Source organism: Aptenodytes patagonicus, chromosome 2 (genome assembly GCF_965638725.1).
Source record: "Aptenodytes patagonicus chromosome 2, bAptPat1.pri.cur, whole genome shotgun sequence".
Lineage (NCBI taxonomy): Eukaryota > Metazoa > Chordata > Aves > Sphenisciformes > Spheniscidae > Aptenodytes > Aptenodytes patagonicus.
The window spans coordinates 155,118,246-155,132,778 of NC_134950.1; the positions used below are offsets into that span (position 1 = coordinate 155,118,246).

The 14,533-nt window shown below is 37.6% G+C and overlaps 1 protein-coding gene across 26 annotated transcripts in view; it reads left to right on the forward strand.

The window, feature by feature from the left end:
* The window catches only part of SVIL (supervillin), a 142,900-nt gene that overhangs the window by 107,861 nt on the left and 20,506 nt on the right, over positions 1–14,533 (forward strand). For 17 of the 26 annotated variants that reach the window (XM_076331798.1, XM_076331783.1, XM_076331787.1 and 14 more), the window contains 3 exons: positions 1,534–1,663; positions 5,731–5,808; positions 12,183–12,333. In XM_076331798.1, the coding sequence (XP_076187913.1) occupies positions 1,534–1,663; positions 5,731–5,808; positions 12,183–12,333 (359 nt within the window). The remainder of the gene's footprint in view (positions 1–1,533; positions 1,664–5,730; positions 5,809–12,182; positions 12,334–14,533) is intronic. The other 9 variants (XM_076331788.1, XM_076331794.1, XM_076331808.1 and 6 more) reach the window with 3 other exon arrangements.

Consider the following 14,533-nt stretch of genomic DNA (forward strand, 5'->3'; position numbering starts at 1 on the left):
ACTGCCATTGTATTCTGTGGATTTACTTTCTTCTGCATTCGCAGTTTTTCTCAAATGACTGCCTTAGGACCAATTGGTCATCCTTGAATAGGTCAGTAGGATGGTTGCACCCCTGGATTTTTGCAGGAAGCAGCTGCCTGAAACTTGGCTTCTGGCTAGACCTATTCGATCCTACCCTTTCCTTCTCCTCAGAGTTTCAGGACAAGACTTACTGTGAGGGTAACAGTAATCGCATCTCTAAGAAGGAATCTCTGTATCTTGTGGTCAAAATAGGTTGCCAACACTTTAACTACTGAACCTGTTCAAATATTAATAGGGTTAAGGGTTTTGTATAATCCTTACTGAAATGCCCTAGATTAAAGAAAGTTATGTAGTAAAACTTAATTCAACTAAAATAAAAATTATTTAGCGGACCAATGCAACTGTTTGCACAAGTACTGCAGATCTACATTTTATGGAGTACTAGGAATGATTTCTGAAAGCTGGAAAATTCATACAAATATTAATTTCTGAGGAAGGTAAACTGAAGATCATGCCTGTGTAGACATTGTATTCCTAACTGGCTTCCCCTGCCCCCAAAACTAATCACCACAGGGTTTGTATGGACAAATAGGTTCTAATTCTAGCAAAATAATTCTACATGCTGTCCCCACCAGAGCCAGTTAGTGTCCCTTTGTTCTATATTCAGAATTTTGCTCAAGATTAGGAAATAGCACTTTTAAAAGATCCTACTTACCAGATTAGTGGGTAATCCACATTTTAAATATAAGACATCCTTTAAACAAGTTGAATCTTGCAGATAGATTTCACAGCTGTATTATAGTTAGCACCAAGTTACTAGTGCATTGGTACTACTGATCTGTGTCACAGCAATGCCTGAGCTAAGCAAGGAGATACTAAGTGATCCCTAGGAGTCAGTCACTGGAGTTGTAGTGAAAGCAGTAACTGCAGAGTTGTCGTTTGATGTGCCTGATGAGAGCTGATTGGTGGATGCCTGCTGAATAGACCTCTTTCTTCTTGGGTTTTAAAGAAAATAATTTTAAAAATCTTTTTTTAATGAGTACAATAAAGACCAAAGGTAGGATTCATCTTATTAACTTTGGACATCTACAGCATAAGCATCCATAGCTGAGCTAGTCACTCTCCGTGCCTTATCGACAGAAGGGGGGGGAAAAAACAGTGATTAATCTAACCTATTTATATGTCTACTTTAGGATGATCTGCATTGTACCTCGGTCTCCCTTGACTGTATTGGCAATTTCCACTCACTGTACAAATTAACTGGGATGCCTGTCTCAGATCTAGATGTCTGTGTTTTGATAGATAATTCCCATTCAACATGTTCAGTAAAGGCTTGGTGTTCATTTGTGAGCTTTGTATATGTGTATGAAATGTAAATAACTATAGTTAATGTTAGAAAAATTAATTTCAAATTCTCTTGAATGCAACATTAGTGAAACAGTAAGGGTAGCTTTTGAGGATAACGGGAAGTACAGTGTTTAAAGCTACCTGTTGGCATGTTTTTTCTTCTAGGTTGGCATTGCTGAAGAAGAGTGGTGAAGAAGATTGGAAAAGCAGGCTCGGCAAAAAGCAGGAGTATGCCAAAGTCTCTGTCACTGATCGTAGTGCGCAGATGCAAGAAGTTGAGCAGCTGTTGAAGAAGGTAACTCTCTCCTTGTTTGGAAAAAACATCTTGCTTGAAATGCTTCAGCTTTTTGAAGGTGCATCCAACTAGACAGGCATGCCTAATATTAGCTACTAGCTCCTGCTATTCCTCTTGTTGTCAGGCTTGTTTAAAAAACAATTCTCCCAACATGAGAGCTCTTTAAATGAGAATGTCTTCACTGTCTTGGGACATATAATATTGGTTACAGTGTCTTTACATCAGCAGATTATGAACCAGTGAGTGGGCCTGTAAGGCTTCTGGAGCATTTACAGGTATAATGATTTAAGCCTTTTTCCCCCCAATGAAATTGGCTTAAGACTTTAAGTTCAGGTGTTTTCTGTAGTATGGGTGAGCTTGTAAAAATTTCAGATTCCTAAAGCTGTGTTGTCTCTGTGCATATACTTTTTTTTGAGCAGTGATTTTTGGATCCTAGAAACACTGAGGAAACGCAGGTACCAGAGCATTCATGAGTCATTTGGCTTTTGGTTATCTTGCATGATCTTTGGTGTTTGTGGATAGCCAAAACCATCTAGACAAGGATTTCATCTGTCTTGTCAGTGTTAGTGAATAGAGTGGGAGGTGGATAGAAAGGTGTAGAGGAAAAGGAAGTCCACATTGTTAGCACATTCTGGCTATGTCTATACATGAGTAAGTTATGTTGCCCAGCAGGAGTGGATCTGTAAAGCAGAATAATTACTGATGAGGACCTGCTATGCATGCCATACTTACTTGTTTTGCTTCAGTGAAGTTTTGCTTCAGGCTAAATTTAGTCTGCTCCTGTGGCCTGACTGCCGTTAGCAGCCATGGTGTTAGGCGGTAATTCAGGAGCGTGCTTCAGGGCTTAGTTTCATCCAAAAGTCTGCACATTCTGCGGTGTGAACCAAAGCACAGAAAGTGAGCATGACTGGGAGATTTGCTTCAAAATGAACTGCTCGTTCAACTACTCTTCCCTTCTGAGTCTAGTATTTTGAAAATGACAATGTCAGGTAAAATAGGCTGTTTCAAAAGCCTTTAATTTTTGAAGGACTATTTTCACAGAGGACAAATAAAGATAAAGTTTGTGTTATAAATTTTACTAGTGAGGACGGTAATCTTTGGATCCAATTATTTAGTTGTGAAAATGCTGCTTCTATTAAATAGTATAGGCAAACAATAACAAAAAGTCTCCTGTTCCGTCCGTATATTACAAGTAAGGAGTGTTACACAGTCTGTCATTATTGAGGATAAATCTGTGCCTGAACATGTGACGCATCAATGGTTGTGTGTTAATTGGACAGAAAAACAAGAAAGCTGATTTTTGCAGTTTGTTTTATGGGTTTTGGTTTGATTTTGCCCTGTGGACTTGCTCAAAAATCCAGTTGCTAGTTTGAAAGATGTCCTAAAGCAAAAATAGTTTCAGCGAGGAAAGTAAAATTGCGATCACATTTTTAAAAGGCTAGTCTCCTAAATGACAACTTTTGAGATCAGATAACAAATGTACTCCAGCTAAAGACAATGGGGTTGAGAAAAAGCTTTAAGCAGCTGCCAAGATTTAGGCAGAGACAAAACCTTTGTTCTCTCTTCTCGTTCCCCAGCACCCATATCCTCCCTGCTGTGTTACCATGTGCAGCAACTTCACTCAGCGTAGCACAAGTTAGGCTTTCAAAGTAAGTAAGCGAGCATGAAGTGCTTGAAGGGTACAAGCTTTGAAGTGCCAATGCTAGCAGTGAGAGTTTCTGTGACACTGGGTCACCCACTCTGTTGGTCCATGTTAGCTCTTGGCTATTTAGAGCCTAAATCAAAGGATTTGCATATCTGCCAATGAGTGAAATCTTAGATGTATAAGAAAAAATGTTAGTCTTACTAGATACATAACTCCCTTAACTGTATTGATATTTGTGATGCTCATTCATTACGTGATACGTGATAAATAATGTAAAGCTTCACTAAGTTGACCACACTGCTTGCAACACACCATGTCAGCTGCCCTTAAATCTGGAAATATTACTGGTAATTAATCAATGTGATAGCTATTATCCTTTGAGGACCATGAAGCAGTGTGCCACTGAAGTCTATTTGTAGAAGAGCTTTGAGACTATGGTGTACTTAAGAATCTTAGTGCTTTCTGTTGCTGGATTGCAATAAAAATGCAGGAATTGTATTGATTACTATGTTTTGAGCTAGTTAAAATACAACTTCTACACATGGCAGTCATGCATCAACAGCAAGGGTGTATAAACTTCCGTCATGCCCTGCCAGTTCAAAATAATGCCTGAAGTTTTTAGTTGCAGTATGTCACTCCCGTTAATGTAGTCAGACACCTTTTTAGGTTTTCTTTTGTCTATGTGTGTCTTTTAAAAGGTTACCTAACTTGTTCTAGAGATTTGATTATTGAAGCATAGCTGTATAAAATAGAAGTTATTAGAGTACATTTAGATTTCTTATAAAAAACAAAAGTTGAAAGATTCATACTCTTAATAAAATAGTTACATTAAATAGTGCTGTTTGATCACTTCTAGTCAAAATGCTTCTGCACAGTTGTCTGCACGGTGAGATATTTCTCCAAATGTGTTATAGTCATTTATATGTAGGCTAAACTGTAGAAAAAACATAAAATTCATGGAGAAGCTGACAGAGCAACCTCAAATGGGGAAAAAAAGGGACTAAGGAATTAACTCAAGGAGATACAGATGAGGGGGGAACTTGAGATTTACTTGGAGGTCCAGCATCTGTTTTGATGATTGCTGCACATAGGAAAATTTGTTGGAAGCTGTGAGACTTCTTAAATTATTTATATGTATGGTAAAACATACTTGGACCATTCCAAGAATAGTTCTAACATCAGGGGAACAACTGTACACTGAGGAATGTCTTACTGGAAAAAAAAAATCCCTTTGATTTGGGAAAAATATTTTGGATTTAGTATATTTGTATTCATCATCTTAGGTTGGATGGAAGACTTCCAGACTGTTGGTTTTTTCATGGGTAGAAAAATTAACTAAGTTTAAAATCTTTCCTTAGTATCAAAATAGCAAGATTTACTGGAATGAAAATTCCTATTTTATAGTCAGCCATTTTTAACAGAGTCCCTGATTAATGTGATTACCAGCTGCATTGCAGTCGCGTTAAAGCAGTGAATGACATTTGAAATGCACTTAATTCTTACAGCAAGTTCAAATTGCAGCTCAGCACTGGTGTTAAAGGCTAGGGCTGAACAGTCAATTCAGAATTAGTCAGAGATGAAGTGTGTAAAAATCTTAAAGGGGGTGAGCCCTTAAAAAGTGACCTTTAGGCAAAATATTAGTCTCTTGCTGTGGTAATAGTTTTATCCATTTCATATATGGCATCCACCAAGTGCTCGTATCCAGTTCTAATCAAAGCTGAAACTAATGATTAGGCTTCATTTTGAGCCACTCTAACGAGCTGCATTTACCCATATTCTGTGCGATGTTCCACATTTGCTTTAACCTATAGAAAGAAAGAAGAATTATAGATGATAAAGCCATGTCTAATCAGCTTTGGGTAAGCCCAGCTCTGAGGCAGGGGTTATTTGTAGGCTTTGTTTAGAATGGTGAACTCACCTTCGCTGGGTGCTGTGGGCTTAGCAATTCCCTCCAGATGGCTTTTGAGTATCCCAGTTTTAGTAAGCATTCTTGCCTTTCATCCAGAAAATGGATGGCTTGTTATTTAGCAGGGTCTGATTAAACTTGCAGCAGAATTACTCACATTGTGGTTGACGTGGTTCATCAGTTTAATGGTGCATGAAAACAAAGACATAAAAATTATCAGCATATGAAAAGTGTATCTTCTGGCTGTGCTGTTTCGTTCTGTGTTGAGTTGTAGTGATATTGTTACTAACTTGTTTAATTCCTGCATGGAATGGCTTTGGTAAAAATGCTGTTGTATTATGACAACATTTTTGATCTCTGGCTTTCCAATAGGGAAAACATTTCTAGAAGATTAAAAGATTCAGATTTACTTCATTTTAAGAAATTAGGGGAAGATGAGTTATTTCCCCTCCATCTCCATTTCTGATAGTCCAGTTCTTTTCTAATTCCTTTGCTTTGCTTCTGTCCTTGTCATAGGAACCTGTATATGCTTCTACTTACTCTCCCGTTATACCCGCTCTCCATAAATTTCATCCTTTTCTACCCATTAATCAGGTGAGCAAAAGTCTGCACAATTTAAATGCTCAACAATTTCAAGTAAGCACATTTTGACAGGTTTTTTTTTTTAGAAATTAATAATCCTCTTAAGTGATTAAGCAGCTTGGTAAATGCTGCTTTAAAGAAACATAGTATTATGCCACTATGCTGTATACTCTTCAATATACATTCTGCTAGTGTTTCTCTTACGGTCGCTTTTCTAAAAATTCTCTATCTGTTAGACTATATAGGTGAGAAAGTAAATGAAGGAGACATTATTGCATTCATTATAACACTGAAAACTTGCAAGTTTTTAAAAAGGGTATATAAAAGGAACAATATGTAACTGCACAGCATTTATTTTAGAATACAATGCTGCGTACCCTGACTTCTCTGTAAGTAATGCACATATACAATGTAAGACATAAAATCATCTAATGTATTGACTGTAAAGAACAAGCTGCTTTTGTTCAGAGGTGGCTTTCCTGTAGTGCTTTTCCCTAGTCCCTGTCTAAAGGATTTTTGCCTTGGCACATCCTGCTTCTATTCTCTGACTGTCCCATCTTCCTGCTTCTCTCTCACTTTCTTCCTTTAAGGTCTGTAGTACTAGTTTGAAAGAATCAAGCTCTCTAATTTCTGATGAATGTCATCCTTGGAGATGGAAGGTGAAATGCTGTATAAACTTCTATTTAATTATTGGATGGAGGATTAAGACACAAAATTACATTCAGATCGAAGATGCATATTCCCAAAGCAACTTGTGGCAACAGAGTTAACTTTGTGTTTGCTTGGGAATAGAGTTCTGCTGCTGTTCCAGTAAATGTTAGAGAAGCTTCATGTGAAGGTTCCTCAAAATCATGTCCATACCTCTGCAATTCCATCATAAATAATTTGAAGAACTTACTTATGAAGAATGAATAGATAGTGAGAAAGACAAACTTTCTTCAGCTAGAGCTAGATAACAGGATTGTCTTTGAGCAGAAGTAGAATACTGGATCTTGATCTGAGCAAACAGTACCTGTTTCACATGATCAGAGGTAAAAAAAGCAAAGGCAGGAGTGGGCAAAGAAACAAGTTGAAGAAAACCACGAGAAAACAAGGAGAGTTCACTGGAAGGTCTCATTAGATCTATGCAAATCTAATTCTGCTTTATTACACCTCCTTGTCCCTTGCCTCCCAGCTGAGATCTGTGGCTGTAGAACTGCAAGGAGTCCATTGGGTTCTTCATTCCCACACAAGATACAGTGTATGTCGCATGTGGGGAGCATTCTGACCAGCATGCGTGATGGAGGTGAATCCAAGGGGCAGATATTCACTGCTAGAACAGAGGACAATGATTATGGCAGAGGCTCTGGAACTACAATAAAAATTTTGACTACTGATATTTACCATTTCTGCATTCACTTTCATAGCTGTTTTGGAGGATGATCTTTTACTCTGAATTTTTTTTAATTGAATATTAAATTTGGGGCTGGTAACTGAAATGTTTTAGTGTTACCTCTTCTCTGTAAGCTCTGGATTTAATACAGCTTTATTACTATTTACTTCAGATAACCTATTCATTTTGTTGTGACAGAGTTCATCAGCTCTATGTATCTAGAAGGTAGATATATAGTCTAACTTAAAATAATATCCCTCCAGTAGTGAGAAGAGGTCCTTCAGTGGGCTGTTCATCCCATCTATCTTAAAAGGGGAACACCCAAAAAGTGTTCATCTTTCCATTGACCGTGGTGAGCTACATCCTGCCCTCTTAGAAAGCTGCTTCCTTCTAGCATAGTGTCAAGGTGCATACAGATTTGTTTGGGTTTTTTTCTGGCACAATAAATTGTTTTGTTCTTTGCACCAAACATGAGTTGAGTATGTTCTATTTTGCTTAAACCACTTTTGAACAGGAAGATGTGTATTTGCATTTGAGTTTTCTCCTTATAACAAGATGCATCTACAGTTGCAGAGGAAAACAATGCAGAAACTCTTCCATACTTGTACAGCTGTTGGATTCTTCTTGTGCTTTTTTTGTCTTAGGAGCCTAAACCAGAGAAGTTACTTGTATTAAAATGCAAATGGATACTTTTTGAATTCTTCTTTTATAACATTGGTTTTCAGTGGATCCACCTTTTGAAAAACTCCCCCAGGTAGGGGCAGTCTTGATCTTCAACATAAAAAAAAATGAATTCTCTTATTTCTTGCATCAAAAAACAAAACCAAACCCCAAACAACAAACCAGCATGCTAACAGACCACTCTCAGTTGTGTTCTTGTGACCTAAAGGGGACACTGCTTGGACTGGAAAATTGTAGGGTACAAAATGGAGCATTGCCTAGATGCGGGCCCTTCCTTAGCACGAACTGACACTGCAGAAGCAGTGGAGTGCCTGTGCGTACCTTCAAGAAATGTGTTGCAGTGCTAGAAAAGACCAATATCATCATCCAGACTAGTCAAGCAGTGGGAGAAAAGTAATCCCTGTTTCTAACTGTTCTTGCATCGAGTCTGTAACTTCTTCTCAGACTTAAAACAGATCTTTTAGAAAAATACACAGTCTTTATTCTAAACTGTCAACATACAGAAAATTCACTGCAGTATTAAGTAATTTTTCATGTGTAATTACTCTCACTGGGTAAAACTTAACTCTTAACCCTCTCTTCAGTAAAAATAAATACTCATCTGATTTAATGAGGTAGATTTTTTCCAAATCTTGAAAAAATATTTTAGCCCTTTCCTGAAACTTTTCAAAATTGTCAGCATCCTGGATAGAAGTGTAGAGGCCAGAAATGGATGAGCTATTGCAGTAGAGATTATATGTTCAGAAAAACTGTTCCATGGGAATTTTTCTCATCTTTTTCTGTCTTCCTAATTGGCTGGTTTTTGCTTGTTTCCCTTTTCAAATAACATTTCTCTTAAAAGCCTCGTTTACCAGATTTTTCTGATAACCTTTTTTTACCCAACTATGTAATTATTTCTTCCTTATCTTCATCACTCTTCTGTATGTTGGTGTCATCCTGAGGGTGTTCTCAGCAGAACTGTATCTTTTTTCCACGTGCATGAAAACATTTTGATCAAAGTTGGGAAGAATCAGATCACTGCATGGCTCTTTTCTGTTTAGAAATAATTTTTCAGTCAGTTAACTAGTTTGCAGCCTGTAAGCTGCACTGATATTTTTATATTGCTCAGAAAAACCTCAGAATGTCATCTGTGATTAAGTCAAATATATTAAAGAAATCAGAGGTAACTGTGTTAACATATTTAATCATACTTGATCTCATCAAACTTACCATTTTGATTAAACCTGTTTTCCATAATGACATGTGGAATGGCATTAATTACGCGCCTGTGCTTTGATTCTTTATTGATTGTCTTACAGCAGTCTTCCCATGAGTGTCTGGAACAACATACAGCTTGTGTGACCTGCACCTACATGCTTTAGTTCTACTTCTTCTAAATATTGTCCCCATCTGAGCTTTTATCAGTCCTATACATTTTCCCATTTTCAAAGGCTTTTTTTTACAATCACCGCTTGTGTTTGGGGCATCTCCTATTCCAGTTATTTCGTGTTGTTGGACGCCAATTCGTCTGATCCTTTTTCTGTTTCACTTCATTTTAGGAATTTATCATTTGTCTGAAATGAGCTATCAGTGAAAACATGGATGTATTTTTCATGACAAATTAGGATATTTCATTGAATGTAGCAGCCTTTTTTGTTTAATGGAAAAATAGCATTGGAGCTGTTGTCTTCCTAAGCTTTTATTTATTCCTCATACACTGAAATAATTCTTGTTTTGGCTTTTTATTGGGGTCTTTAGCTCCCCTTATCAAAATGTCACAGTTACAAATTTGAGATTTAGTCTTCTTCCATATCTTAATTTTTTTTTTTTACTTAGAGATAAAATTTGCGCTTAAAAGCTTGTCGGCTTTTACCTTTCTTGACGTATTTTCTCCCAACCACAATGTGCTTTGACCAACTCGTTCCTCAAAAAATGCTGTCATTTGGCAATTGTGAAGGCTTTCTAAACTACTCCCAATTACCAGGTATAATTGTTCTGAAATTTCTTTTGACAGTTGCGTTGGCTCATGTTAGTTTTCCAGCTATAGAAAATTATTCTTTCTTTTAAGCATCACATATACTTTTATTTTTCACTAGGACTGTTACAGTAAATTAAATGGGTTAGGGGTTGCTTGGTGTCTATTCAGGTTATCATCTTTTTTAGTTAATCTGTTTATTAATAGAGGAAGGTGGGAGTCTTCATGCATTAGGAAGAGATCTAATATGGAATTGCTCTGAGTTTTGTAACATACACATCCAGTCTGATTTTGTTTTTTTAGGAACTCCAAGGATGTTTTGCCCAACAGAGCAGCTTGAAATCTTCCATTCAAAAAAAAAAAAAAAAAAAAAAAGTTTGTTTCTACCGTTAGACAGCTACTTACTCTCTTTTGTCCTTTGACAAGGCTCCAGAATTACTTATGATCATTCTTACAGTTTACGTGTGGAGTGATTAACACATACGCATTCCAGGTCTGTGTCTTCAGAACTTCCAGTAGCTCTGCAGACTCTGGAGCTTCAGGTATTTGCTGGAGACAAAGTTCAAAATTAAGCCCCCTGTCACTTAAAAAAAAAAAAAAAAAAAAAAAAAAAAGAAGAATCCATATGAGACTACTTCTTCCTGCCTCTCCCTCGCTTCCCCTCATATTGTAATCGAAGTCAGCATCCTCACTAGGTTAAAAGTATTTGTTTTATGTATGAAATTTCACTTGTGGTTTCATTAGGTATATATTAACTTCCTGCCAAGAACAGTATGTTGCTGTGGGGTTTTTTCTACCAGCTGTTCATCCCAGAGGTGCCTGTGCTTTTGACATTGGAATGGGTAGCGACTGGGGGAAGTGAACAGAGATTACTTCCGGTGTTTTTATTTAAAGTATTCAAATGCTTTTACAGCAGGGGAAGCAATATTGAATAGGCTTGCATCTTGTTATTTCTATTGAACATTTCAGAGTTCTAGGGAAAAATCAGAGGTTTTTATCTTGATTATCATGACTTGCTGTCATAGTGTCTGGCTGCCCAGCTATCTTTCCTAATAAATTAAAAGCAAGTGTTGCTGCGGAGGTACATGGAACCAGAGGAAGGAGTGGAGGGCTCTCATGTCCTAGTCCTTGTACAAGCCACTTCTTGGCATGTCCTTACTCTTCTGGCTGATGGATACTGTTCCTGGTAAATGCTGAAAGCTGTGAAATCTCTATGTCGGTGTGTCCTCTGCAGTCGCAAGAGTTTTTATATAAAGTGACTGATTTATGTAGTCTGTTTGATTTTAAGAAAAGAAATAAATAAGAATGTCTGGGTTTATATCTCTTACTTGTATCTTAAAATGGAGAAGAGTGTTTACTTTATGCTCACAAGCTTTTGGGTCCTTTTTCATTTCCCCTTTGTGGTTGTATGAGCTACAGCTGTGATAAAGCTTTAGATTTTCATGTGTTTTTTCAATTCTAGCAGCTAGGTTATGAAGAAAAATGCCAAATGGCACACAACTTGGAAGTAATTCTAGAGTTGACAGTCCCACGCACTAAAAATACTTTTATACTTTATTTCTATGCAGTATAATCCCTGAAATGTTGCTACATTTTTAAGATAAGTGCATTGAAGCAATATTTCTTTGGCCTGACCTAGCTACAGCAAAATATGTAAATTCAGTTGTTTTCCTATTTAATGTACTGTCGTCAATCCTTTGTGTTAGGAGGGCACTAAGATACTTAGTGCTCCTAACTGCTTCTAATCACTCAAGCTGTTGGCTGCTACCCTCTAAAGCAAGCAAGGAAAGCTGAGGGTGACCTAAAAAAAAAGGGAGGTGATCACAGTCATTGGAAAAATATGACATAGGAACTGAAGTGAGCAGCTTCTGGAGAGATAAGGCTGCTAATTCTGCCTGGAGAATTGAGTTACTGTAAGAGAGTGATTCAGAAATCACAAACTGAAGTTACACTTCTTCATTGTTATTCCCTGTGCCACCTGCAGATTTGCACACTTGAAGACATCTGCTGAAAATCAGTTTAGTGATCTCACTAGTGTAGCAAGTCATGTTCCAAAAGAACAAGGTCTGGAAAATTGTATCATATGCAGACTAAATGGTTTGCTTTGCTTAGAGGGATGCCATTTGCCTTGGCTGGTAGTTTCAAGAAAAGGTCAAAGAGCATAGACCAAAACCTTATCTTCACAGTGTAATGGGGCAGCAAAACAATGAAGCTTCTCAGGGTCAGGGCCACTAAGCTGTGTCTGTGACTTTCCTTTCGTAGCTTGTTCTGTTCTTTTCCCTCTACAGCTAGCAGCTGAAATGTTCAGCCAGTCCTTTGCTATATCCTGGTCAGTTTATCTATTTTTTAAACATCTCTTTCTCTTTTCCCCAAAAAAAGCAGAGAATGGCGGAAAACCAGGAGAGTCAGATGACCATTGAAGAAAGGAAACACCTGATTACAGCTCGAGAGGAAGCCTGGAAGTCCAAGGGTAAAGGAGCAGCCAATGACTCCACACAGTTCACCGTAGCTGGCCGAATGGTGAAAAAAGGTCAGTGATGAAATGATCCTAATATAAATAAGCCACTGCTTATCTGTCTAGTCAAAATAAAGTCAAGCTAAAGCTATGCAGAAACAGTATCCGTGTTTAGCAAGAGGAGGACTGTTTATCTTCAAGTGAATATCTCGTCATGAGGCTGTTCACTCTAGCTTCTTGTGGCTGTTGGTATTGATGCATTTCATTCTGCACTGTTGCACTACCGTCCAGTTATTACTGGGCTCTGTTTGCTTGGTGGTAGTCAATCACTTGAACAGTCATACGTTCCATTTTTCCTTCTAATACAACCCAGAGGGCACAGTTGGATTACTCTTTCTTATTTATTCTTCCTTTGAAAACCCAGGTGCACTGTCTAGGGAAAAGTTGTGAAATCTAGTTGTTGCTATTGCTGGCACTTCCCCCACTCCTAGGATCACTGGGAATACTTAGCAAACACGTGTTATCTTTATGGATGCTGTTTTGGACAACAACTTGAAATGTTGTGTTTGGCTGAAGAAATCACTGACCAGATTTCTGCATAGAACCAGGGAGTAGAAATGATAAGGGAGCAATGTTGACATTTTTGGGACCTCTTGAATTCAGTCACTGTTTCCAGATGCAATTATTCTTCTGAAGTGGACAGGAGTCTCTGAAGGCTGTATATGGTAGAAATATAGCTGTTCATGCAGTGCGCCTGGGAAGATGATAGCTTCGGGAAGAAGGCACCTAAACTGATCTCTTGTGGTTAATGAATATTAAATTTTGTTTTGTTAGAAGAACTTGGTTATTAAACACAACAACAATGAACCTGGAGTTAAATGACAACCACCAAAAAAAAAATCATTGTGGGGTGAGGGCAGTATTGCAACAAGGAGTAACTCCATTTGCAATCCAAGCCACATTCTGTTGGCAGATAAACAGATACATGGTATTAAGAATTACATCTATTAGTAACATATTTTAGCTGCTGCTTACATTGTTTTACTGCTAGAAATGCCAGTGGTCAGTGTTTAAAGACTAACCTATTTTGGAAGGTCGCCAAGAAAAAGTGTTCAGTTGTCCACAGACTGCTTTTTGAGATTTTTTTTTTTGCCAAATAGATTGGTCTTTGGAAAGGAGTAGAAGGTGATAGCATTTGCTCTTCTTAATGGGAAAGAAAAATACCTTGAAAGGATCTCTTTAGGTGCTGCGATCATTCTTTTGGAGAAGCAAGGTAATCCAGTGACAGTGGCATCAATAAAAGTAGCCCAAGTGGGATTTTATTCAGATGTGTGCTATTTTTGTTGCCTAAAAGAATAAATTATCATGATGAGTTTTTAATTTAAGAGATGATGAGAAAGCAATGCAAAATTAAATCCTTGTTATATACATGTGCACAGATGCTGTATTTTAATTGCTTCTTATAGATGAAAATTTTTCAGTCCTAATTGGAAGGTGATCCTTCACTAACATCTGAAGCAGTTCTCAATGTGGTCTTGTGGATTAAGTCCTGGGAGAGCTGCTTAAGAGCTGTGTCCTCTCAAATACGTCTTTATGAAGGCTTTACCAGTTGACTTAAAACCTGCTGGAATTTTGAGTCTCTTAGGTAACAGGGAAAGAATTGTTTGTGGAAAAGCTACTCAATTATATTCTAAATCTATCTTGGTGTTTCACAATTATGACTTGCTAGGAGTTGCATTAAAGATAGTGGAAACGTGGTTAGTATATATTCTCCCAGCACAGTATCGGTTTAATCTGATCAAAATAACTAAAGGCTTAAACCTTTGTGGCTCAGTAATTAGTAAGCTGTGGCTAAATGGAAAATAGATATTAGAGGAAAGTTTAGATGTCAGTTTCCCCATTTACTGAAAGTCTATGCAACAAGAGGTAATAGATGCAATTCTTTGCTTCAGTATGCTTTTCTACCTAATAAAAAACACGAAACCTATAGAGTGCCATTTCTTTTACTGGGGCAACGTAGATTCACATGAAAAGAACTAAACAAAAATCATCTTATTTTATCCACTGGGTCCAGAATGAATTGCTTTATGATAGTTGCTGAAAAGAAGGGAGGAGAGTACAACAAAAGGAGGGAGTAGTGCTTGATGTGGTGGGGACTCTGACTTCCATTTCTACTTCCATTTCCACGTATTCTTAAAAACGCAACAGGGCTCAAGAATTACTGCTTAATCCAGGGACAGCATTCACAGGTCAGATGCATCCTGCTATGTGTATT